This window comes from Podarcis erhardii (genome assembly GCF_964252035.2).
Source record: "Podarcis erhardii genome assembly, chromosome: 10".
NCBI lineage: Eukaryota > Metazoa > Chordata > Lepidosauria > Squamata > Lacertidae > Podarcis > Podarcis erhardii.
Window position 1 is genome coordinate 31456965 of NC_138500.1, and position 27955 is coordinate 31484919.

A 27955-nucleotide genomic window follows, 5' to 3' on the forward strand; every position below is an offset into this window, starting at 1 on the left:
TTCTTGGCCATAGTGTAATTACATTTCCTATCCAGTGTGAACTAGCAAAACACCACTAAAGCTTTTTAAGAGATATTGCCCCTTTAAATAAAACTGTCTGGTGGTTTTTCTTTAATTAATTGCTTCCTGTTTCCTCATGGGTCAAGACATACCTGAACTCATCCATCATTAGACAGCTCCAGGTTCTTTGCTAGGGAGTTTAATTTCCACTTTCCACTTTGAACCAGAAACTGCTCATTATTTTTATTTATTTTTTTATTTTTTATTAGCACAATTTTAGTTCTGCAATTGTGGTTGTGGGGGGAAACCCTACAAATTATAAATAATGTGCAACTGCTCTGGCTGCAAAGAGGGCAGAAAGAGACTTTAGCATGTCAGAGAGGTCAGGTTTGATGGGCTGAGTTGCAAGGGGAGACGTAATGTCAACTTGGATGGTGAAGGAGTTTATAGGAATCAGGGGGATCACAGTGAAGGTGGGGAGCTATGTGCTGGGTGGCTTAGCAATCGCTTAGTAGGTTCCCTCTGCAGTGCCCTCAGCTTCCAAACCAGCTACATGTCTGCTCTAAGGCTCCTCTGGACTATGCCTGCCTGTGCTTGATAAGCCACAAAAATGACTGGAATTTGATGGAAGCAGCAAGAAGCCTCCCATCATTTGGGCACCATAGGAACTCCCCTTGCTCTAGATCTGTGGCAATTGTCATCTCATCCAGCAAGTTCTTCTGCGCATCTTTGTACAGAATAATTGAGGCATCTCTGGTCACAGCATCTCTGCAGTGAGACTACAATCCTAGGTTACCATTACCATGGTATAGGGACAGGTACTGTGGGAGGTTAATGAGCATATAGGGGAATATTAAGTGCCATGTAGAACCATAATTATAATTGCATTTCCAGCTGATTGTAGAAGAGCAATGTTTCTGCAGTGCTAAAGGGTTCTAGCATGGAAAGGGCTATTATGCAGCATTGTGCAGCATTTTACTGAATGTGGTGGTAATAATCCTTATCAGGAGACACAATAAATTAAGAATATAAAAGAGCCCCGTGGGATCAAACCAAAGATCCAGCTACCTCAGCATTCTGTTTCCCATGCCAAGCAGATGCCTCCTTGCTAAATCACCCAGTTGTTGGTTGGTTGGTGAAAGATCCTGAGGCTAGGAGACAGGGATTTAACCAAGAATACCAAGTGGCTCTGAGGTCATGCTGGAATTTCAGTCACTAAAGCTCTGAAATGCAAATACTTGCTTTGCAATTTGAAGTAGTGCTGCTTACGTTGGATGTTCTCTGAAGGAGGGAATTCTGACACAGGATCCGAGATAGGCATTGATGGAAAGTAAGCTTTTTCAGTAACCGTTGTGGGGGACAGCATTGCATAGGAAGTGCGCCGCCTAGTCCGACGTGCAATTTCACGTTCATTGTACAACAGTTGATCATCTTTTAATAAAACAAGGACTTGCTTAGCCTTCTCCCTCACATGATAACCTGTTGAAAAAGATTAAAGAAATGATTTTTTTTTAATGTACAGCTTAGTGTAATGCTGACTAGCTCTGTTGTAGAACTCTATAGATACAGAAGATGCTGAAATTTGTAATGATGGCATGAAGCTCTTGATACATAGGATAATGAGCTGGACAAATATTCAACAGTTGGTATACATTGGTACATACGGTATGTCTATATATTGTAAGTATTGTTTAAACTAAGACATTATTCATAATCATATCAGAGCCCTTGTCCTCATTCAGAAAAAATATAAATATATTTTCAATGAAACAAATGTTTTAATATCTGTTTATTTATTTTTAAGCATCTATTATTTTAACTTGGCCATGCATGTGGAAATAAATACCAAAACACATATGCAAAGTTACTTTACAGTACAACCCTGGGTACATCTACTCATAAGGACGTACCACTTTGCTGAATGGAATTTAGTCCCATGCAAGTGGATATAGGCGTAGTAACCAACTAAGTTTTCCTCAGAGTGGGTCCATTGAAATGAATGAGCATGACTCTCTATTCTGAGTAACAGATAGGTAGCCGTGTTGGTCTGCCATAGTCAAAACAAAACAAATTCCTTCCAGTAGCACCTTAAAGACCAACTAAGTCAGTTCTTGGTATGAGCTTTCGTGTGCATGCACACTTCTTCAGATACACCTTTCAGTGTATCTGAAGAAGTGTGCATGCACACGAAAGCTCATACCAAGAACTGACTTAGTTGGTCTTTAAGGTGCTACTGGAAGGAATTTGTTTTGTTTTTATTCTGAGTAAAACGTAGTTGAATACTACCCTATGTTTGCATCTTCAGTTCCCCATGTGGGAGAAAAAGTTTGATGCTATCCTGGCTCCCATCCGAAAACATGCAAGCGGAGGACATTACTTGAAAGAAAGAGTTATTTATTCAGGCAAATAATGGTACAGGCTCATCAGCAAAGGTAAGACCCAGAAGTCATTGTTCAGGAGTTCAAGAACAGGGCAAGAAGTTCAGAATTAGATGGAAGCAACAAATACCAGTATTTCCCAACAAGTTTTCATACCCTACCCAAGCTTTTAAAGATGAGGTGTAACATGCTTGTTCATAAGACTTGCTCTTCTTGCAGTAATGTCTGGATTGTAAATGCATGCTCCTTCAGGTTGGGTGTGCTCCTGTTTGCAAAGGTAGTGCCTGATTCTAGACAACAAAACTGCACCTTCCTGTTCAGTTAGCACTGCCTCTAATTCCACCTCCAAGCCCTCTGCATCCCAGCTCCACCACCCAATGCAGCAGAAGTCAGAGTGGAGAGGGGAAATTCCCCTTCCTTGAACACAGCTTCCCAATATTCAGCCCCTCACCCACCCTTTATTCCTCTTCCTGAGTCTGTGTCTGGCAATCCAAGCCCAATCTTGACTGCTGCAGGGCTCGCAACAGATGCCATTACAGCTCAAGCAGACCTGCTTCTGCTGACTTGGCATGGTGCTTGCAGTCCAGAGGGGATGGAAACTTGACACATGATAGCCTATATATTGCATCTATCGTACGGCTGTCCAAATATTGCAAATTATATTTTAGCCAATTTGTGGATACACTTTACCATAGTTTGTGACTTTACCTACTGCATAGATTTATATAATTTAAACTCTGCTGCAAAGAAAGATTGTTTTTCAGTTGAAATAGCTATACACTAGGTATCACTGACATCGTGATTTATGTATCAGTTCCAAGTGTTATCAATCTGAAGCTAAACAGCCATTGTGTCTTGCAAAATAATGAAATTATTTATTATCAAGTCACTCTGTCACTCATGTAAATAGGTGATGAAACAATACAATAACTTTGCTTCAGTATTACAAAAGCCATGCTGCAATTCTCCTTCAATATACAATTTTCTCATCCTGGAGAACACATAAATAAAAATACTTGGCACATCTAAATCATTAAAGCACAAATTAGGTTTGTCACAGTTGGAATTTGTTTACATACATCATATAGGGTTGTAATTCATCTGACAGCAGATATTCATAGAAAGACTCAGAGTTGATGGACTGTTTGCTTCATCTACCAGCTGCTGATATTCTCAGCAAGTGCTGTTAATAATTTAATACATTTACTACTGCAATACATTAATTATTCATGGCACTAACAGTTTTTCTAGCATTACTGGATTCATATATGAATTTACATAATTTTCTTTTAATCCAACATGTCACCTATTTAATCCATCCTGCTTGATGCCTGGCAAAAAAAAATGTTAGCCTCTATATTCTTTTTCAAGCAATGGATGCTTTAATAATATTTATCCTTATATCACATTTTGTACAAAGGGCCTCATAATCCTTATTTGACTCATATCATCTAGGATCTCAGCTCTTTGCAGGGTATGGGATATTCAGCCACTTGCTCCTCTGTGAGTCCGTTTTGATCTCCTATTGCAACTTTTGGTAATGTTCAAGCAGGTTTTACTGCATAATACGCAGTAGCATTTCCAATCTCTTATTACCCTGTGCTTCAAATGGAGATGACTGAATGTGAATCAGCAGTGTGTGCTGGTACTGAGCTATGGCCTCTGCACATGTCTAAAGCATCATAGCTTTTTAATCCCTCAGCAATTTTATGAATATGTAAATCACTTGGAGACCTTCAAATACAAGACGATACATAAGGTCATAATAAAACATAATAGTACCTTCTATGTTCCTAACCGCCAACACACACACATACAACAGAGCACAACTTTATTTTAAGGGAATTCTGAAAATACTTGGGTAGTTTTACCTTGATCCTTTCCTGCTTCATCTAAATGATGGAAGTCCTTCAACACCTGGATATTAAAGAAGGCCTCTTGACAATTCTGAATGACTTTCTTTGATCCATTCTTGAGGAGATAATCCAGAAGTGTGAGAGACTTGTACACATGCCTCCAGTTCTTTCCATGGTCGTTCAACCTATGCCATATCATGCTCATAATCTCAGAAAGAGAGACGGCATTAAAAGTCAAGTCACTTATCTCTAACATCAGAGAACTGGAGGGGCCCCAGGGGTCATTAGATGTTGCTTCTCTGACTTTTACCTCGGCTTCAGAATAATTCTTCACAAAGTTCTTTACATGCCTCCTGAGTGCCATGAATGCGGCGAATGGTTCCTTGGTTTAAAAAAAGGATGAGAAATGCTGGGAGTTTTTTCCTGTGATGTCACTCTCTTTCTTCATTCTCCCATGGAGTAAACTACTAAGATTCTGAAAAAACAGAAGAGCAGGAAGGAGATTGTATGAGAACATGCAAGTGTTTTGAGAGAAAAGGAGTAGGTACAAAGAACTCAGAGCTGCCACTTCCTTAAAGAGACGCTCTGCCAGAGCTGACCCAGAATATTTTGCTGCTTGATTATTATTATTATTTGGCTTCCGGAGGCGGCGCGAAGGGTAATGGCTGCCCTTTCCTAACGGGGAAGGGAAGCTCCGCTCGAGAAAGGGTCGTCCGCTACGGCGCAGCGGAGACCCAAAACGGAAAACCGCAGGCAGCAGAAGCCTGCGGTCCCGGGACCCGGCGGGCGCCAGTAGCGGCCACCGAAACGTTGAAGGAACCCCGTAAGGGGCTCCGGATCGCGGAGGAGGCTGCGGCGCTGTGGGTCGTTCCGCAATCGGCGGAGTGAAGCCGCGTAGCTGTTGCCAGTGAGCGCTGACCTTTCTTCCTGAAATTTATGCTTTCAAAACAACAACCCGTGAGTAAACATCTGACTGTATGCAATTTGGGACTTTAAAATATTAAATTTGGCTGAAAGCGGAGTGACGAAAAACAGGAAGTCCGTCTTCCGCTCCCATTGAACTTGAACGCAAAGAGCTGGAGGAGTGGAGGCAAAGAGAGATCTTTTAAACTATTTGATCTGAGCACCCATTGAACTTTATTCTAAGTGGAACAATAACCTTATGTGTTGGACTTTTATGAACTTTAATTACACGGGGATATCTTTCTCCTTTTGGAGCTACACTCTAACTAAAAACCCCAGGCGCTGGAGCTGCCTGAGAAACTGAGCTGTCAGCTTGCAGTTTGCAGTTTGGATACTTTGAATCTGAACTTTGAAACAATCTGAGAGAGTTTGAACTTGTTACTTTAAGGCATTTGGATTACCAGCTTGCACCATCAGAAACACTGTTGCTGTACTAAACCCCAACTCTGCTGAAAAATCTTTTTATTGAAGGTTCTTGGACTTAGAAATCTGACTTTATTTTAATTGAAATTGATTTCTTTCCTGAAATATTTTAAACTCCCCCTAGAGGATTTGGGACTTATAACAGTGACTTTTATTTTACTTTCCTTTTCCCGGCCCTCTGTTGACTGTTACCATCTGGGCCGTGGCTTTCTCATGGGAACAACTCAGCTTGACCTTGACTTGTAGATAACTTTGGAATGAGTGGTACAAGAAGGAGAGGAAGAACTAAACAAACAACTTTGACAACTTTAACCGCAGCCTCACAGGCACGTAGATCATCTGTGCCTACTTTGCCTTCTGAGGTGGAAGCTGTTTCTCTGCCTCGGGCAGGGGAGGGAGAAACTGAGGAATTACAACTGGAAGATATGGCCTCAGGGGCAAGCACTGCTATTTTAGAGAAAATTTTTGAAAAATTAGAATCTTTGGATAAGAAAGTAGAATCTTTGGACAAGAAAGCTGATGAGCAAACATATAAAATTGAGCAGAACATAGAATGTTTAAATAAATTATCTGGACAAGTTGCACAGAATACTCAAGCAATCGGAGAATTGAAGGAGGCTGCAGGGGAAAATCGGAAATTGGCTGAAGATACCAGCCAAAAACTTGAAAATTTAGAACAAGAGGTAAGACCACTCTGCAAACAAGTAGGTGAACATCAGACCTATTTGTCCATGCTTGAACTGCGGAACAGGGAGAGCAATTTAAGGATAAGAGCAATACCAGAAGTGGAAGAAGGCAACCTAGCTGAGTTTTTGACTAAAGAATTTTCCAAATTTTGGAGTTTAGAGGAAAAGGACTTTAAAATTGTTTCGGCTTTTAGGCTCGGAAGACTCCTAAAGAAAGAGAAGCCCAGAGACTGTTTGATAATACTGAGGTCAAAGGAGGAAAGGGATAAGATTTTGGGCCTACACTACGGAAAGTCACTGGACATTTTGGACAAAAGAATTGAGATCTACAAGGATATTCCTAAACAACTGCTAGATCTTAGATCTAACTATTTGGAGTTGACAAGACTACTAAGAAAGAATTCAATCATCTTTAGGTGGGAATTTCCTCAAGGACTATCTTTTACTTTTAGAGGGAAGAAGATCAAAATCAGAACATCGGAAGACAGAGATAAATTTCTGAACGTATACGGAGAGGACCTTCACAAAGGAATTGATCAACTTCCAGGGCCTGAAACACCAGAGGTACCTGCACCCTTGGACCCTGAAGATTCTCTGAATAAGATACCACCCCTTGAAAAATAACCAGATTTATTCAGGATGTCTCTGCAACTTATGAGTTGGAACATTAATGGCTGCAACATCCCGGAAAAAAGGAGGAAAATTTTTCATATATTAAAAAAAGAACAATTGGATATTATCTGCTTACAAGAAACACATGTGACTAGGCTCCATAGAAAGGTGTTAATAAACAAAAGACTTGGTCAAGAATTTATATCTTCGGACAGAGTAAAGAAGCGAGGAGTGGTGATATATGCAAAAGAGAGCCTGTCACCTAAATTCTTATTCAAAGACGAACATGGAAGAATATTAGGAATTGAGATACAACATCAAGGAGAAAAGATTTTGATATTAGGAATTTATGCACCAAATGACGGGAAATCGGAATTTTACAAGAAGTTGCATGAGACTATGCTGGACTATCTGGACTACAACAACATCATTATGATGGGAGATATGAATGGGGTCGTATCGACAAACATGGATAAGTCACAAAATCAAAATGTTACAAAAGACGGCAGACTGCCAAAGACCTTTTTTGAAATGGCTGACAATATGGACTGGATTGACATTTGGAGAACTAAGAACCCCCTGGGAAGAGAGGGAACATTCTTCTCTGAAGCCCAACTGACTTGGACAAGAATCGACCAAATATGGATATCTAGAGGTCTGGCACCCAAGGTCAGAAAAGTGGAAATCTGCCCAAAGACCTGCTCCGACCATAATGCGCTGAAGATGGATATGACACTTTTGCCAACCGGCTCCTTTAGATGGAAGATGAATGATAGCTTGTTTAGAGATCAGGAGATTGTCAAGAAGGCCCAAAAAACTCTGAAGGATTATTTTGAGATAAATATGAACACCACGGTGGAAAAAAGAATTATCTGGGACGCAAGCAAAGCTGTGATGAGGGGGTTCTTGATACAACAGAACACTGTAAAGAAAAGAACACAAAATGAAAGGAAAGATAAGATTTTGCAGAAAATCAAAGAATTGGAGAAGAAATTAAGATCAAATCCGAAGTCACAGCCGATTCTGAGAGAAATTAAACTATATCAAGCTCAATATTCCAAATTGATAAACCAAGAAATAGAATGGAAGATTAAATTAATGAAACAAAAAACTTTTGAATCGGCAAATAAATGTGGGAAACTGCTAGCTTGGCAGTTGAAGAAGAGACAGAAATTAAATACAGTTACAAACCTAGAAATTGAAGGAAGAAATATCCAGAACCCCATGGAAATTAGAAAGTGTTTCCAGAGATACTTTAAAAAATTATACACTCAAGGGCCGCAAGATGAGGTTGAGATTAAACAATTTTTGGAAAGAAATGGACTAACAAAGTTGTCACAAAAAAACAGATTAATCCTGAACAACAAAATAACACAACAAGAGATTGAACAAGCTATCCAGAACATGCAACTGGGCAAATCTCCAGGGCCAGACGGTCTGACCTCCAAGTATTATAAGACATTAAAAGACTATCTGATCCAACCAATGATGGAGGTCTGTAATGAAATTATGGAAGGGAAGAAGGCGCCGGAATCGTGGAAGGAAGCCTTTATCACATTGATACCAAAATCTGAAGCTGAAAAGACACAACTCAAAAACTATCGTCCCATCTCCCTTCTGAACGTGGATTACAAAATATTTGCAGACATTTTGGCAAGTAGATTTAAAAGAGTCCTTAATGAAGTAATTCATAAAGACCAGGCAGGCTTTCTCCCAGGCAGACATATGTTTGCAAATACTAGGAACATTATTGACGTTTTGGAACTTTTGCAAACAGACATAAATACAAAAGCAGTGTTAATTTTTATAGACGCGGAGAAGGCCTTTGACAATATTTCTTGGAAATTTATGAAGGGAAATTTAAATCAAATGGGAGTGGGACGGGGGTTTGAGAATGGGATTGACGCAATATATTCAGAACAAAAGGCTAAATTGATAGTTAACAATGTGGTTACAGAAGAGTTCAAAATTGAAAAAGGAACACGACAAGGCTGCCCGATTTCCCCTTTGTTATTTATTTCGGTTCTGGAGGTGCTCTTGAATTTGATCAGAGGGGACCGGTTGGTGGAAGGGATTCAGGTCGGAGCGAAACAATACAAATTGAAAGCTTTTGCAGATGACCTAGTTTTGACTCTGCAGGAGCCAGAATCTAGTACGAAAAGAGTATTACAATTGATACAGGATTTTGGTCGGGTGGCAGGATTTAAATTAAATAAACAGAAAACTAAAGTGTTGGGAAAAAAATTGACAGATATAGAGTCGGAACGGTTTCAGAGAGAAACAGAACTAACTATGGTCAAAAAAGTAAAATACCTAGGGGTAAACATAACAGCAAAAAACCTGAGTCTATTTAAGGATAATTATGAAAAATGTTGGTCTGAAATTAAGAGAGACTTGGATAGTTGGACAAAATTGAAGCTTTCTTTGTTAGGCCGAATTGCTGCTATCAAGATGAATGTATTGCCAAAAATGTTGTTTTTGTTTCAAACATTGCAGATCGTGGACAAAACGGAGTGCTTCCGGAAGTGGCAGAAAGATATATCTAAATTTGTCTGGCAGGGCAAAAAGCCCAGAATTAAGTTTAAGATATTAACAGATGCGAAAGAAAGAGGTGGCTTTGCCCTGCCAGACTTAAAGTTGTACTATGAAGCCGCAGCTTTTTGCTGGCTAAAAGACTGGCTACTTCTCGAAGACACTGATGTGCTGGACTTGGAAGGTTTTAACAATGCTTTTGGTTGGCATGCATACTTATGGTATGATAAAGTTAAGATCAATAAGGCCTTTAAGAACCATATTGTCAGGAAAGCAGTGTTTAATGTCTGGACAAAATATAAAGACTTACTGGAAAATAAAACTCCAAGGTGGCTCTCACCTCTGGAGGCTAAGGCCCTAAAAAGACCCAATATGGAGGCCAAATGGCCAAAATATTGGGAAATATTAGAAAAAGATGGAGACAATTGGAAATTGCAGAGTTTGGAGAAAATGAAGGACAAGGTGCGAGACTGGTTACATTACGCTCAGATTAAAGAAGTTTTTAAAAATGACAAAAAGTTAGGGTTCCAGGTGGAGAAATCGAAGTTAGAAACTGAATTGTTAGAACCAAAGACCAAGGTACTATCTAGAATGTATAACTTGCTGCTAAAATGGAATACACAAGACGAAATGGTTAAATCGGCTATGATAAAATGGGCACAGGATATTGGGCATAACATTATGTTTGAGGACTGGGAAAGGTTGTGGACCACTGGGCTGAACTTCACTGCATGTAATGCTCTGAAGGAAAATGTTATGAAAATGATATATAGATGGTACATGACCCCAGTTAAACTTGCCAAAATATACCATTCGTCTGACAATAAATGTTGGAAATGTAAAGAAAATGAAGGAACATTCTTTCACCTCTGGTGGACATGCCCTAAGGTGAAGGCCTTCTGGGAAATGATATATAATGAGTTGAAAAAGGTATTTAAGTATACCTTCACTAAGAAACCAGAGGCCTTCCTTCTGGGTATTGTCGGCCAGAGGGTGTTAAAGAAGGATCGAACATTTTTCATGTATGCAACAACGGCAGCAAGGATTCTCATCGCAAAAAATTGGAAAACTCAAGATTTACCCACACTGGAAGAGTGGCAGATGCAGCTGATGGACTATATGCAACTGGCCGAGATGACTGGCAGAATCCGAGATCTGGGAGAAGAAAAGATGGAGGAAGACTGGGAGAAATTCAAGATGTATCTACAAAAACATTGTAATTTGTTTGAATGTTAAGAAGGATGCTAGATTATAAAAAATTGGCCACCACTAAACTAGATTTAAATTCAATGCTAAGTGAGATTAAAGAAAATATAAAAATTTATTGGAAAAAGTGCTAGATTATATTTGAATGTGTGGACATGAGATTGTAAACAAGCTGATAATTTGTTTGGAAAAAAATTTTTTAACGACGTAAATGAGAGAGGGGGACGTGAGGGAGTCCAAAGAAGCGAAGAATTTGTTGTGATAGAAGTAAGATTGTTCTATGTGTGTATTTTATATCTAAAAAAACCTTAATAAATATTTTTTTTTTTTAAAAAAAGATTATTATTATTATTTGAATTTATATACCACCCTATACCCGGAGGTCTCAGGGTGGTTCACAGAATAAAATCAAAATATAAAACCACAAAATACACAATCAAAATAAAAACAACAACCTGATACCCCCCCCCACAAACAAACAAAAACATTTTAAAGGGGCATAGGATGTCAATCAAATCAACCAAAGGCCTGGTTAAAAAGGAACATTTTTGCCTAGTGCCTAAAGGCGTATAATGGAGGTGCCAGGCGAACTTCCCTGGGGAGACCATTTCACAGACAGGGAGCCACTGCAGAGAAGGCCCATTCTCATGTTGCCACCCTCCGAACCTCTCCAGGAGGAGGCACATGAAAAAGGGCCCCAGAAGCAGACGTGTAGGAAGGGGGGGCAGTTCACCCTGGGTGTCATCCAAGAGGGGAGGTGACAAAATCTCCCTGGCGGATCGCCACTGAGTGGATCACCATGCCCCCGGGTGCACAGCATGTGCGCCACTCCAGGTGTCTGAGCGGCTAGCTCCGCCGCTGCCCAGAAGATGATCTCAGGGTCCAGGTAGGTTCATATGGAAAGAGGCAGCCCTTGAGGTATTGAGGTCCTGAGCCATTTAAGGCTTTATAGGTCAAAACCAGCACTTTGAATAGGGCCCAGAAACTAATTGGTAACCAGTGCAGTCGGACCAGGATCAGTGCAATATGCTCAAACCGCCTTGCTCCGATGAGCAGCCTTGCCACTGAATTCTGCACCAGCTGAAGTTTCTGAACTGTCTTCAGAGGCAGCCCTATGTATAACGCATTGCAGTAATCTAACCTTGAGGTTACCAGAGCATAGACAACAGTAGTTAGAATATCCCCATCCAGATAGGGATGTTTTTGGACCACCAACATCAGCCGAACCTGATGGAAGGCACTCAGGGGCACTGAGGCCACTTGAGCCTTGAGCGAGAGCAAAGGATCCAAGAGAACTCCCAAGCTATGAACCTGCTCCTTCAGAGGAAGTGTAACCCCATCAACAGCAGGCAATCTCCCACCCACCCATCTAGGGAACCCACTAATAGCGCCTCAGTCTTATCTGGATTGAGGTGTAGCAGCAAATGACACTCAGGCTGTGATCCCAGTTGTGGTGCATAATCCCCAAGGCTGGTCAAGTTATGTTGCCACCCAAGGCAGAAAATCCCACAAGTGCCTTTCCCCCACCCTAACAGTAAAAATACAACAACAGTAAAGTAAATAACTAACCATTTTTTGCTCTTTTGTGACAGCTATCTGAGGCAGCTGCTTCAGCCACCCTTACAGTAGGGCTAACCCTGGGACCTGAAAGGCAGACAGAAATACAGGTGGAGAAAGCAGCCTGTGGATTATTTTGTCTACTGTGCAGCAGTAAAAGACAAATAGCATCTCTCAATAAAAAAGCACTAATGCAGAATAGATGAGGTTGATAGAATAGATAATACAAAATAATTATATCATTTCTCAGTAATCAGAAATCACCAATACTGTGATTATATTTGAAAACTTGAGGAAAACAATAATGAATATCTTTAGTAATCTGTAAAAGGGAAAGACACTACTGGGATGATATTATTATTATTATTATTATTATTATTATTATTATTATTATTATTATTACCCCGCCCATCTGGCTGGGATTATGCTAATTCTAGTTCCAACTAGGATTCCTTGACACTAATTTAATAATCTTGGTTTATCAGAACAAAACCTTTATGTTGCATATTGTTCCCATCTCTATGTTAATAATAAATGCTTACCTTCTGAGCAAAGAACTGTGTGAACTAAAGTTGTGCAAATTTAAAATATTATTACAGCTTGTATTATTTAGTTTGGATAAGAGAGCACCCAAAACAGAAAGGCTCCATTAAAACTTTGCTTTTCCTGATCCTACAAACCACAGGATTATGGACTTGCTCCTTTCTCCCCTCTTTCTCATAGACTTGAGTTCGTGCAACCAGACTTTGCCACAACGACCAAAATATGGGTTAGCACTAGTCAGGATCGGCTCCAAATACTGGTTTGCAAACCTATTTCAAATCATGGTTTTGGAGACAATTCATGACTAACACTCACCCACAGATGAGGATTCTGACACCAAAGGAAAACAGGAAAGGTACATCAAGCATATTCATTGTGCAGCTTTCATCATATACTAAAGACAGATCTCTTTATCCTGGACTTTGACAGTTAAAGTATTTTGTTTTGTAGGAGGAGGGAGCATGCAACTTTACAGCCCATTCTTAATGGTTTGGCAGATCAGAATAATCATGTCTGAAATAAAACAAGACCGTGCAAACAACTCTGCTCTGTGTTAGGCAAATTATTAATCTGCACAGTAGGTTCTGCTGCCTCAGAATAATTCATGGGGGCTGCACTGGCTCCATGTAAGCAACAGAGAGAGAGAGAGAGAGAGAGAGAGAGAGAGAGAGAACATTTAAGATCTAGGGCATGGCCACCCTTGACCTTCCAGAAGTTTTGGGACTACAACTCCCATCATCCCTAGCTAACAGGACCAGTGATCAGGGATGATGGAAATTGTAGTCCCAAAACATCTGGAGGGCCACGTTTGGCCATGCCTGCTAGGCGTTCTGTTGATCCTGATCTCACATCGCCAAAGCAGAAATGTAGGACCTTTTTATGCATCTGCAGAAAATGAATTAATCATTTCTTGTCATCTAACATCCTGAGTGGCTCTAAAATTAAGAGGAAATGAAAAAAGGAAAGCCAAAGCCTTTGCTAAACTGTGGAACAGTGTTTCTGTGTACTGATTAGCTTGACTGTTGAGTTTCACAGCTGGCACTAGCAACTAGGAGAGCATTTAAGTTGTTGCAGTGAGGGCATAAAAAGAGTATGCAGCCTCCAAAGAGTATAAATCCTTGTGAATTGCTAGTTCACAGCTTTTATGAAATGTTCCTCCATCTCCCTTCCCTTCCCTTCTTTTCATTAGTTGGCATCAGGGTGGGTAGGTCTCTGTGCAATTCCTGACTGAGTCACCAGAAAATATTGTCACAAACATGTATCAAATTGATTTCAAGCTCTGACATGCACCCAGCCTCAGCCAGAGATACAATCTATAATCACATTTTACATGCGCAAATGGCAAAATATTAAAATTCATGACAAATGTGTTGCTTGTTTTTCATCTCGCATACTAGTGTATCCTAACAGCGTTGTCCTTTCTGACCACTATTTTCAATTAAGTGTGTTTTAAATCCAAGGCTAAGTTGGAATTTGAAGTAAAAATGTCACCTTATAATTTTTTCCAAAAAATACACGAGGATAATTATCCTTTTGATCACAGAATACACAACCTCAAGTAAGCTAGATGGAAAATGTAGTGTTTTAATTAAGATTTGTTGGAAACAAAAAACAAAGATGCTAAGACACAGGAGAGAAAGGAATCTTTATTAGATGGGTATTATACATTCTACCACTTGCCATTTCTCCTTGTTTGCACTTCAAATGCAGCCGATTTTATCTGCATTGCTCATGCAGAGAAAATTTTCATTTTATAATGTGTTTCAACGAATCTATTAAAAATTTCAATCAAAGGATTTGTTCTTTGGTTTGTATGTGTCACTCTCTCCTTTCAGGCAGAGATGCACTGTGACATTGGTTATCCAGCAGCAAATATTGATCTGTTTTTTCACAAGCCAAAGATAACTCTGTTGGAATCATAACTTGCTACAAAGGAACAGTTGACCCTACTGCTTTTTTGTGAGTCAATCCCAGCCTGTTTTGATTTTTATGAGACTACTTCTATAATTTGTTTTTACAGTGCTCTCCTGACCAACAAACGTAAGTCAATATATAGCATAATACTGTAACACAGTTGTTTGGCAATAGCGTTCCAGGAGGCAGTAAAATTCAACCAACACACTACAATAAAATAAATTAAAAATAAAAAGAAGTATAAATAACAGTTGCAAATCCACAAGAAATTATCTGGGGGAAATTTTACCTTTCCCCCAAATACTTGCCAGCACGTTATAATCTTAACTGAGCTCATGAAAACCAAAATCAAGTAAGTTTGCCTCACCTCTCTAGAAACAAAGCTTTATAAACTGGCTCACTTTGTAGAAAGGCCCTCTATGCTTGCTCTGAGACACACATATTGGCGTCAACATAGTAGAAAATAGATGGCAATCCTTTTAACATCCCACACTCCTGGGTATATTTTTTCACATGACAAAAGATAAAACCTAGTACACACAGAACGGTTTTATAGTTTCAATCCTCAGTATATAAAAATATATTTTTTAATATTATCACATGGGTTATCTTATGCTACTTATATTAGATATTATATTAGTCTTATTGCTGATTTTTGTTTCAGCTGGGTGGAGTAAAAATGCTATAAATCCAACATAAATAAGACAGTTCGTTTTTAGTAGACCATACAGTATATAGAGGCACACCAAAAAAAGAGAGAGTACAAATTGGGTTCCAAAAGCGAACTATTCCACCCTCTGCTGAGCTTTCTCCAAACTACCAATCACAGCCCCATACAGAGTATTTTTTCTCCACAAATTTTGTCCTACCTGGCAAAACAACTCAGCTGTGACAGTTAAGACATTTCCCCCATGTATTTGAAACTGCCATCAGTCATTTGCAGAGCCCACCCACTCCTACTCACCTTCCAATCAGAACGTTGATTCTAAAGCCCCTCCCATTTCCTTGTTTGCCATTTAGAGATTGGTTGGTCCACAGCTTCTGTCACTTGTCCTAGGCCCTACCTTCTACAATTCCCAATAGCTGACAGCTAGCAATTCCAGCAGCAAACAGTCACCCAGTTCCACAAGAACTGAGCAGTTTCCTTCCCAGGCAGAAAATAAGGAACAAACTGTGTGCACAGTTGTGCAGCCTGCTAATCACTGGCTAGCCTTTATAACAAGTGTACTGTGCTGATTTTTAAAATGAAAGATTGTTTGAAAGACCTAGGCCAGAACTAGTTCACTCCTCTGGTTTGAGATTTGGTGTGAACTGACAAATGTATTTGCATGAGTGTTTCCTACTAACAAAGATTAAACTGCATCTAAATTTTTAGGATGGGAAATTGACATCTGCAGTACTGGGTAAGGATTTGGTTTTGATTCTATCATTTGGGAATTGAAACTGTGATTCTGTTTGCCTTTCTCCACCTGGATGGTCACAGCTGGCCAAGTTTGGGCCAGATGTTAGATCTGTGCATGACATAACAAATATGAATCTAACCACATATCAGTTACTAGAAACATGGGAACATGCATATCTAGTACAGTATGTGAGACGCCTTATCTAGGATTCCTTGTAGGCTTTTAGCTACTAGTCCAAGTCAGCCCTGTGATGGAAATCTCCTGATTAGCTTCACCTTGTTGCTTCTGAAATGATTAATATTGATGCTACAAAGATTATGCTGAAATGATTGACTCTACCAGGATTAATGCTGCTGCTGATTAGCCTTTGTAGAGTGTTTTTTAAATAATTTTAGTGTGTTGTTATATGATATATATTTTTGATCTTAGCTGAAAGACAGATTTAAAATAAAGAAATATGAGGAGTAGCTGAGAAGCTGCATAACTAGCAACCAGATGCAATCATGCATCTGCCTTGACATTGTCCATTGTTTGCACTGATAAATATGTGTACACAACTTTCCCAGCAGTACTGTGATTTATTAATCAGAACGTCAAATCACAACCTAGAGAAGCGTTCCTGTTTTGTTATTCTGACAGCTCCATCTCATTCTATCTGCTTTTCCACATTTAGGTTGACTTTCCTACCATGCTCCCACCAGAAGGTGGGATTGTTTGCTATGAAACACATATCACATTGACAAACATGTAAACAGAGATATTCTTTCAAAAGTATGAAATCTATGGTGATTTTAAAGGCAATGTTATGATAATCAAATCTGTCAAATTACCAGTGTGTGTGGATGCAGCCTTAATTTTAAGCATCCAGTATATAGCTCTAGAGGCCACAATTCAGCAGAAATTTGGGTTCACAAACACTTTGATGTCATGTTTTTAGATATGTTGTAAGCCGCGCAGAGTGGCTGGGGAAACCCAGCCAGATGGGTGGAGTATAAATATGATCATTATTATTATTATTAAGAACATAAGAAGATCCCTGGTGGATCAAACTGAGGGCCCATCTAAGTATAATATTCTGCGCGCAGTGGCCCATGGAAAGCCCACAAGGAGGGTGTGAGCGCTACAGAACTCTCCTCACTTATATTCCTAAACAAAGTTGGTGGCCATTGCTAAAACTAATGGTAGCAAATTCTATCATTTTAGTGTGGGTTGCCAAATTAAGCATGACACTATATTGCATTAATGCGATTAATGTGTCTAGGTTTTGACCCTTTGGGAAGCCTAACCCTTTCCTCACATGTTTAAATCCCAGTGAAAATCATCCCTCATCCCATCCTTTCCAGTGAAGTGGCTATTATTCATAGGAGGGGAATGCAATGCTATTGCCAATTCAGTGCAGCAAATAGCATTCTTCAGGCCCTATAGAACAAACTAGATATTACACAGGAGATGCACCAACACTGGTGACTGCCAGCAGTAACAATCAGTGGCTTCAATTTGGAACAAATGGCCTTCCAAATGGTATTGGACTACTGTTCCCATGACCCTGACCGTTGGCATGCTGGCTGGGGCTAATGGGAATTGTGGTGCGACAACAGCTGGTGGGTCCCTGGCTTAGACAGAGATCATATATATTCATGTCCGATAGATTTTTCAAGAGCTTTTAGCCATGATAGCTAAATGGAACTTCTGTGTTCAAAGGCAATGTGTTTCATAATATTAGGGGTTCCCCCCCCAAGCAAGGAGCTCACCCACCACTTGCCCCCCCCCCATTTCTGAACTCATATGATATATGCTGTTCTTCTTCACCCACCTAGAAAGATACTTTGGCCCTCTGTTTCCACCCCCCTGCCCAAATTTCCCCGTTATGCCACTGATTATTTCCCATGTTCTGTGACGTTGTAAAATAAGAGGAAATCCAAATATACCAGAGATGTGGCAATCCCATGCACAGGGAAATTTCTCAGCTTCACGGAACTGCAAAACCATACATCACTTGACAGTGAGAAAAAATAATGAGAACCACAGCAGTTAACTAGCTCTTAGCCAACACCCAGCTTTCCGAGTTGTCACATCTGAGTTCCTCCATGGCTTGTGATTGTGGTTTCCTTCTTAATTGTGTGATTGGCTGAACCTCCTTGCGAGTGGGTAAAGGAGGGGGGAGTCGTAAGTGGTGAAAGCCTAGTGTGACAGTGAATGGCTTTGAAAAAAAATATACTTTGCAAGGGTCGAGTCTGAAGGAGAGAGTGAGGCTGGTCATGTGTCATGGAACTCTATCATAGTTTTACTTCGTAAATTCTGCAAGGACGAGATCTAGTAAAGAGGAGCAAGTCACCTCTCTTTTACAGCTCAATCTGCTACCAGAGGTATGTGGTTAATGTTTGCTTATGATTAATGAACATTAGGCAGAATGGGTAAGACCTGCAATAAAGGGCTGCAATACAGTGATCCTGCCGAGTGCTCTAGCCAGTGGCAATGGTGGGGAGATTCAAAATAGTTAGCATAACCTACACAATTCACACTTTCCAAAATAATATGTGAATCAAAACATCCTTCAAAATTTGCACTTTTCTGAAATTTGCACTGCAGGTCCCAAGTCAAGCAACAGGTACAAAATGCATATACTAGGGTAAAGTGTGCATAAAAAACTGAAGATATTGGTGAAAATAACATACAAAAATACAGTATTGTCATACAAAAAATTGTCATACAAATGTGTAAGTTAGGCTACATTCATGTTAAAATGCTGATGAATTTTCATGAGGTCTTAAAAAAAAATACAGACTGATGTGAAAATGTGGAGAATTGAACTTAAGATTGGACAAATGAGAAACTGATAGATATTGAAATTGACAGATTTGTCCATCTCTACTAGCCAGCCATGTTTTATTTCAGGATATTCCATTCCATTCTGCCTCTCCCCCCAAAGTTTTCTATTTCTTTCTCCCCCACCCCCTGCATTCCCTGGCTGCTGAACATGCTCAGTCCTCACTGGGATGTGTTTTTGGGGGGAGGGGAGGCCCCTGGGTTTACATTTCCAAACAATTCCTGTCCCCACTTCTGCAAACCTTGAGGTTTGCATGTTGATAGCTGCCTATTGTGTCCATTTTGGCTACATTCCTAATTCCACATCTGAGCGCACTTTTAGGGTCGAAGCAGATGTGATACTTGTCACATAGCTTACCGCTGCAAAGTTAGCTTTTATTTAACAAATAGCTGGTCTTAGGGCAGGGTGAGGGATGTGTGTGTATGTGTGTGCACCATGACCCAGATCAGGACTATGAGTTGACAGATGGGGGGGGGTGTAACTCTTTGCCACTTCCACAGTCCTAATCAGAATCCTCCCCCCACCCCCACCAGCTGCTATGCTGCAAATGAAAGCTTCCACATGTTGCAGACGACAGGTGCAATGGCTCCTGATTCAGAGTGAGACTATGGTGGCGCAAGGGTTAAAACCCCACTCCCCGCACAGTCTCAATCTGACACCCACCACTACTGCCAGCTGAACCTAAAAGCTAAACCAGCAGCTTGTCCTTGTGCTGCTGTTTTGTTAAATAAAATAAAGCGAGACGGCAGCACAAGGACAAGCTACTGGTTCAGCCCTTAGGGTATAGGCAGAATTATTTCAAGCCATGGGCAGGAAAATACATAGAAGAAAGTTAGGCAATGTAGAAGAGAATCCAGCTTCAAACCAGCACAAAGTAACCTTAGCCCTGGAAAGCTTTTCAGCTGTACACGTGGGGATAGTTTGGTCTGGGTCATAAATTGACCAATTGACTTTGTATTTGCACTTAGGGCAAAGGGAAGGCAAATGGGCTGTTGAGACTTGGTCCCCAAACAAACATAATTTGAAAGTCATTCTTATGAATCTTCTCAAATTTCAAAGCACATTACAGTGGTACCTAGGGTTGCATACGCTTCAGGTTACATATGCTTCAGGTTACAGACTCTGCTAATCCAGAAATAGTACCTCAGATTAAGAACTTTGCTTCAGGATGAGAACAGAAATCGGGCTCCAGCAGCACAGCAGCAGCAGGAGGCCCCATTAGCTAAAGTGGTGCTTCAGGTTAAGAACACTTTCAGGTTAAGAACGGACCTCCGGAACGAATTAAGTACTTAACCCGAAGTACCACTGTATATCTAAGGGAGGCAACTGCACCAGGATGCAGCATGGTGTGAAAGTAGGTCTGGGGTGGCTCACCTGTGGCTCTCCAGGTGTTGTCGAACCCCAGCTCCCATCAGATCCAGCCAACTTAGCCAATGGTCAGGGATGGCGGGGTGTGTGGTGTAGTTCAGCAATATCTGGAAGGCACAGGTTAGCCACTGCTGTAGCAGAGTATCTGCTGTGCGGAAACTTCATTCTAACTCCCCACTCTGCCCTGCTGTCTTCTGCTGGTTTTGCACAGTATGAGAAGTTGGTCTGGTTGGTTTTTTTTATCTTCCCTTGTACAACAAACTGTTGCCCTTTCAATGGGAGAGCTGTTCAAAGCAGATGAGGGGATCACTGTCATGTTTATAGTTCATCCCTTCTTGTTGTTGTACTTTGAACGGCTTTTTTCAACTTGTTGAATCGGCTGGAACGATTCCTGCATTGCATGAGGTTGGACTAGATTCCCCTTGGGGTACCTTCCTGTTCTATGATTCTAAGTGAGATGAAATATGCCGCACACAAAATGTCATTTTTAGGCTAGTGTCATAGTCCCAATATTATGCATTATTGGAGTGGAAATAACAGTTTGTGTTGGATTAGAGTTCCGTCAAATGGCCCACCTTCTTGCCTACATTCTCTTCACTCTTTTTTTTTTTTTAAATAAAAAAATATTGGGGGAGTGTGATTTTATTTCCCCGTGTATTTTTATTTTTGCTGCTCTTCTAATTTAAGTTCTTCAATCACCAGGTGGATCACTCTGTTACTTGTGTTCCATCTCTCCCCCCCCCCCCCCGATCTCCATTATCTTCAATTGGTTCAATTTACAGTTCTGGGTTATTGCTATTTTTTGACAGAGTAAATTTAATCCTCTCCCATTCAGACCATTTTCTCCTTGTGGCAATGGGGCCATCCCAGAAATTAGCTAGCTGACTTAAGAGGCAGCAGAGTGCCATCAAACACAGGAAGCTGTAGCCAAAGCCCCATGATCCACCTGGAACAAAAAGGTCTGATGCAGTGTCAACTGCATGAGATTCCCATTCAGGCATTAATTTTCTCTTACTACCTTCAAAAATGCAATCTCCGGTGTAGGTAATTGCTGAAAGATGGCCTCGGTAATGCCAAGAGCTTTGGCTGTTCACTATTATTAGCTCCCATCAAATCTGCAGGATACTAAGTTGTTACACCTGTTGTGATTATTGCTACTTCTCACCTTCCCCCTTCTGGGCTTCCTTTCAGTTTAAAATGCCGCCCCCCTTGTAGTAACCCAACTTTGACTGTCAATGCAGGTCATTGTCTGTCAATTCACCTGACTAGATGCCAACAAATGAGCTCACAGATGGCTTTAAGTCAGGAGTCCCCAACCTTTTTGGGCCTGCCAGGCACATTTGGAAATTGGTTGAGGAAATCGTGAAATACCTCTTTTGCAGAAGATAATCAAGCAATACTCAGAACACCCACCCACCCACCCAAAGAAACAGACAAAACAACTATTGGCCCCAACAATTAAAACACAGACAAAAGCAGAAAACATCCCCCCAAAACAGGCACACCCATCAAATAACAAAAAAAAAAAACACTATTTAATTTTAAAAATGGGATGGGCAGGTGCTAAGTGGGGGGGGGTTGCTCAAGGGCGTTGTTGTTGTTGTTTGAATTTATATACAGTGGTACCTCAGGTTACAGATGCTTCAGGTTACAGATGCTTCAGGTTACAAACTCCGCTAACCCAGAAATAGTACCTTGGGTTAAGAACTTTGCTTCAGGGTGAGAACAGAAATCGTGCTCCGGCGGCGCTGCAGCAGCAGCAGGAGTCCCCATTAGCTAAAGTGGTGCTTCAGGTTAAGAACAGTTTCAGGTTAATAATGGAGCTCCAGAATGAATTAAGTTCTTAACCCAAGGTACCACTGTTCTGCCCTCTACCCGAAGGTTCACAGAACAAAATCAAAATATAAAACTACAAAATATATAATGCACAAAGGTGCCACATTGGGGACCACAACCTTAAAAGCCTGCCTCTTCCAGTCACTCAACAACACACACACACACACACACACAAACTTTTATTTAGCATTTTTTCAAAGCCATTTAGAATTTAAATTACTAAATAATGATAATAAAATCAAAACAATAAAGGAAGAATTTTTAAAACATTCCTTGTGATTTGGTGTATTTTTCAGGATCACCCTGGCTTGGTCTTCTCTTCCTTAGTAATAGTTCACATAATTCCAGCAATGGGAAGAAGGAAGCCTTTATTACTTCTGCTTTAATTGCCCATGAGTCCTGTAAACTTGCATTCTCATTATCATGATCCATTAGCCTGGGTGGATTAGAATGAATAAATAAGCTGAATGTTGTTATTCTTCAGATGCACATGTTGAGGCATTATTAAGAAGTGATATGACAGAGTCGTACAGCAGTGGTTCTCAAACGTTTTTCTCTGAGCCACACTTCCAAAATAAAAATTTGGAAAACAAAAAGAAACAACAACTAGCAATGCTTGATTTATAACATAGAACACAACTACTTTATAATATGATCAGGGGGCAGCCAGAAAGTATAAAACAATGCAGCTACATAAGTACATGAATCATTTCCAAAATATAATTATAAACAAGTCTTTTACATACTACATGTGCTTTAAATATTATACAAACTCGGTGAGAGGTATGAGCTTGCTTTGCTGAATAATCTCATTTATATTAGGTCTAATTTGAGAAAAATTCATCTCCTCAATAACACAAAGAAGCCTTTCTCTTTTCTGATCTTGAAAATCCCTGTTCACAACAATATGTCATTAAGAACTGTAGAAGTAGCCAGTACTCTTGAAAAGAGGAATGGATACTGTTTCTGCTTGTATATCCAAAATGAGTTTAGTCACTAGAGCAGGCTTCCTCAACCTCGGCCCTCCAGATGTTTTTGGCCTACAACTCCCATGATTGCTAGCTAGCAGGACCAGTGGTCAGGATGATGGGAATTGTAGTCTCAAAACATCTGGAGGGCTGAGGCTGAGGAAACCTGCACTAGAGGCTTAAACTGGGCTGCAATTGACTTCTAGCTGTTGTGGCCATTGGTTGATGAAGATATCATTCCATATTCTGCAAATAAAATAAAAAAATTAAAAAAACTATACTATACTATACTATACTATACTATACTATACTATACTATACTATACTATACTACACTATACTATACTACAGTGAAATGTTTAAATATTTCTTTGATTGTCCTTGACTCTTCCTGTCACACTTGTCATCCTCTCCTGCCACACCCTTTGAGAACCGCTGTCATTCAGCAAAAAGGCTTGAGCATAAATTCCAATCGATTTCAATCTGCCAGATAGTGCTGCTGTTGCTGTTTATACATGTGCTACATATTTTGGCATCTTTCAAAACCAATCTGATATTATATGACCTTCTGACTTGACGAGGGATGGGGAAACTTTGGCCTCTTGAATGAGGTCGTTGGGGGAGTGGTGCTGCCCAGAAGACTTGCATTCTGCTCCCAGCCTCGCTTGGCGGGCTTCTCCCCCCTGGGATCCTGCTCTCACTTTGCATGCCCTCGAAATAAATTAAAAAATTGTCTCCAGTGGCACCTTAGAGACCAACTAATTTTGTTCTGGGTATAAGCTTTTGTGTGCATGCACACTTCTTCATGCAAGCTTATACCCAGAACTAACTTAGTTGGTCTCTAAGGTGCTACTGGACAATTTTTAATTTTTTTAATTTTATTTATTTTGACTGCGTCAGACAAACATGGCTACCTACCTGAATCTTTGCATGCCCTACCCTTTTAATCTGCTCTCCCATCTTCCACACCCTAGCCATGACTGGGTCCTCTGATAGCAAGTTCTTCTCCTTTGCCCTTTCTCTTTTGCCCTGCCACACACATCAGATCTGATGGGACTCTTGCTAGTTTGAAATAAAAGCATACAAACATAGGAAACTCTCTTACACTGAGTCTGGCCACTAGTCCTATAGCTCAGTATTATCCATGTTGTTGACATGCAGTGGCTCACCAGGGCTTCAGGCAAGGGATTCCTCATCCTTCCTGGAGATGCAGCAGATTGGATCTGGGATCTTCTGCATGCAAGACAGTTGCTCTACCTCTGAGCTACATCCCTTCCCCAAACTGTACAGCGAAGTACCGTACAACACTGGCTGAAACTAGATAATAAAATAGTTGCATTGGTTAATGGCTTTCAGCCTTCAGGATATTATACCTGCAGTATAAGAAAGGATGTGTGGCCTTATTCAAATGCTTCCAGCACTGACTTCTGGCTAGATGAGCTACATGGAGCCTGCTAATTAAAGCAGCCATGGTTTTGTCCTTGTCATAGGAAAATGATCATTATCATCAAAGCTAGAGTCAGTGGAATACTGTTCTCCTGCAAAAAAAAAAAGTCAAATCTCTAAGGAAGCGATTGCCTTTGCATTTGAGCCCTCTTTGAAAATGTAATTGTTATCATCAGATTAGGCAGGCCTTTTCAGAACCATTTAAATATAGCAGCAGAAGAGATTAACTTCAGAGGCTTGTTGAGAAATATACATTATTACGCCTCTGAGATCACAGGTCAGCTATGCAGAAATAAGAAAACAGAGAGAATGTTAGCAGCCTGCCTCAATTCCAAAGCTAGCATTGGTGGTGTGAACAGGGAAACATCATTTATTCTCTTGGTGGCAAGCACCCATTATTTGCAAATAACCTTTAACCTTTAACATTGCAGAAATGCTAACACCTAATAGTAAGACTAATAGCTGGATGCCACCTATTTCCCCACCTTTCCTGCTCTTGTTTCACAGTTGCCTAAATGTATTTACCGCCACAGCTTCATTTAAAATAAGGCACAAGCGACTTGTCTTTGTTTTCAAATATACTTTGAATTCATTACCATTGTAGCAAAATGTTCTTCCCGTAATTTTCAAACAGAAAAAGCAGAAGTTTAACAAGTACAGCAGGAGTCAAATTTGTTAATGCTGCCTGTATAAATCCTAACATACTTTGAGCAAATTGCTCATCGGGGAAATCCAATGGTTTTATACTTGTAAACACATTTTTCCTTGGAAGCATGTGCATGGTGTCTTCCACTATCAATCCTTCAAACTGAGGCCATTAGCATGATTTTTAATCATCTACATTTCCTCCAGACCACCGTGATGAATATACTAAACAGACAGACATTTCCAGAAAAATCAGTATGCAATTGTTTTCCTGTGGAACTATCAACTGGTATTAGGCTTCAAGAAAAGAAAAGAAAAGAAAAGAAAAGCTAAATGTCAAAACAAAACTCACAAATACCCTCTAGCTATTCAAAATTATATCTGTAAACAGCTTAGGTGTCTATCTTGGTATTAAGCAGTATATAGAATTATTATTACTATTAGTAGTAGTAGTGTTGGTAGTAGTATCTTAAATTACTTGCCACAAAAAGTGCCACTATGCTACCTACTCCTACTGTGGTAACTACCCTTTATATTAACAAATGTGTGCTTTGCGCTTGAATTTCTGTGTTTGGGGTTTCCCTCGTACTTTGGTGCCGCTGCGCTTGTGGTGTGCTTTGTTGCATTTTTATTAAGGCCAGCATGAGCACTTGGCATTCTAGTGCAGCTGCCAGGCCCCAGGTCTATGGCACAGTCTAGCGCTAATACTTTCCCTGAGATCACCTTTAAAACAACATTTCCAGCTCCCACCCACTATTTTGATTTCCCTAAATGCGCTGGTGGCTAGACTCAGCTGGTTTGCCCTGCTCAGAAAGCTGCCTTTCCTTCCTAGCACTTCCTGCCAATGTTACCAGGTAAGCCACAAGTACTTAGCAATGGAGGAGGGAGACCACCAGGTTGGTCTTCACTCAAATCCACATCCAGCCATGTATATTTAAGAGCTTGAGCCTAAAGTTCTGCATAGCTTGGCCAACACATAAAACATTGTGTGCTGACTGTGCTGCAGGGGAATCATGTGCCAAGGTAGGAAAGGGTGTGGCAAGGTATCTCTGATACCTTCGTAACTACTTATCATCACTTTACAGGTAACCAGCCAATGGCTTGTGAGGCAGTTCTCTGGAGGGTTGCCAGCATCCCCTGCTGAATGCCACTGTGTGGTGGGGGGTACCCAGCACTCTAACAGTAGGGCATTGCAAAGCGCCATTTGAAGTACTATTGAATGTGTTCATCTTTCAAAGGATTCAGTATGCCCATGCAAAACTTTGAGCGTTGTAGTTGTTTAACTTTTCCCCAAGACTGAATAGCTGGATGGGGCGTGGGGAGGGGTGCATTCTCCCCCACAGCTGCAGCCCTGCCAGCTGCTGAAGCTCATGGCAGAAGGTGAGAGAACAGTATTCCCACCAATATGCTCTACACCACCTTCAGGCTTGTGCAGTTCAGGGGTTCACATTGGCCCCCCTTCTGGGAAAGCCAGCTTTGGATTCAAAGTCTGCATCATCAAGCCCCCTCTTCCCTTGTGACACCCCATTTCGGGGTCTTATAATTGTTCAGTAGCACCAGTAGTGTGCCCCCCATTGCACTTTCAGCAGGCAGAGTAGGAATTTCTGCAGAGCGTGGCCAAACATGGCAGAAGGAGACTGCCCACCACATCCTAGCTGCCAGCGGCAGCATTGATCTGAAGTTGCAATTGCTCTGCTGTTTATTATACTGCTGTTTGGCATGAAGGGTTGATTGGATACTTACAAGGTGTTCATTTTGCTTTATTTTGCTATAATGTCCAGTTTCATTTAATGTCTGCTGTCTTTTCTTTAGTATAGTGAGATTTTTCTACTATTTCCCCCCCACACACACCTTTTAAAAATGAATTCAGTACCCAGGCACTTTCTGTACCTTATTATGGTTGAACATTATGTGAACATGGAGGTTTTATATATTGTTGACATCATTACATCAAGTAATTTTAAGGATCCATTAATTTATTGGCCCAGATGAAGAGCACGTTGTTTAACGTTTTGGAGCAGCACCTGCAGCTTTCACGTTCCTCTGTCAGATATGGCTAATGCATAAATTACCTTAGAAATTAGCGCTTGTTTTGATTACAACATAGAACGTTACTGTGGTGTGTCGGTTGTGGTGGTCCTTTTGAAAGCTTGGCCCACTTTTGTATCATAAGAAGGCTGCCTTTCCCAAAAATATCTCAGCTGACAAAGAAAGTCAGAAGGGATTCATCTTTCCCCCAAAGTACAAAAGAAACAGAATGATAAAGGCTCGAAAAAATGACAGTGGGTTGAGAATAGCTAGGAGACCAATGAAGCAGCTACACCTTATTAGATGAAGCTTGTAGGTAATAATATAAAATATTTCAGAATGTTGAGGAGAAGGCAAAGTTCATCCAGGTTATTAGTTCCTGAGAGGGCAAGTCGCTCCATAATTGGATGTGGGAAATGACTTGCATTTTAGATATTGGGCTTCCAAGTCAGCCAAAAGGAAGGACAGCAGAAGTCCCCCAATTTTTCCATTTTCTGATATGAAAAGCCTGAAGAAAGAGAATGCCATCAGATGGAAACTGAATCTGAACCTTGTCCAAGTTCAGTGCCTAATCTTCTGTATCATTATTCTCTCTGTGTCCTATTAAGGACTATACTTTTCCAGGAAGCATAATTATTCTGCAGAATAGAAGCCCGGGCTGACATTATAGCCTTTTGTATTGCATAAGGCAGCACATTCCTCATAAGCTTTTATTGCACACACCTATACGAAAATCTAGCTTCTTCATTCAGTGCACAGGGGTT

At 40.5% G+C, this 27955-nt stretch overlaps 2 protein-coding genes across 6 annotated transcripts in view; one reads left to right on the top strand and one right to left on the bottom strand.

The window, feature by feature from the left end:
* The window catches only part of ENTHD1 (ENTH domain containing 1), a 45544-nt gene extending 29914 nt beyond the window's left edge, over positions 1-15630 (bottom strand). For 2 of the 4 annotated variants that reach the window (XM_081878534.1, XM_081878531.1), the window contains exons 1-4: positions 15540-15630; positions 12226-12300; positions 4250-4709; positions 1270-1479 (exon numbers count right to left, since the gene is read on the bottom strand). In XM_081878534.1, coding sequence (XP_081734660.1) covers positions 1270-1479; positions 4250-4598 — 559 coding nt within the window. In that variant the 5' untranslated portion in view covers positions 4599-4709; positions 12226-12300; positions 15540-15630. Of the gene's footprint in view, positions 1-1269; positions 1480-4249; positions 4710-12225; positions 12301-15037; positions 15201-15416; positions 15506-15539 lie in introns of those variants that run through there. The other 2 variants (XM_081878532.1, XM_081878533.1) reach the window with 2 other exon arrangements.
* Positions 15631-18194: 2564 nt separating this feature from the next.
* Positions 18195-27955, top strand: part of GRAP2 (GRB2 related adaptor protein 2) — a 48891-nt gene continuing 39130 nt past the window's right edge. The window contains exons 1-2 of one of the 2 annotated variants that reach the window (XM_081877661.1): positions 18195-18439; positions 22401-22455. The gene's annotated coding sequence lies outside the window, so the exon portion shown is untranslated. The remainder of the gene's footprint in view (positions 18440-22400; positions 22456-27955) is intronic. The other variant, XM_081877660.1, reaches the window with a different exon arrangement.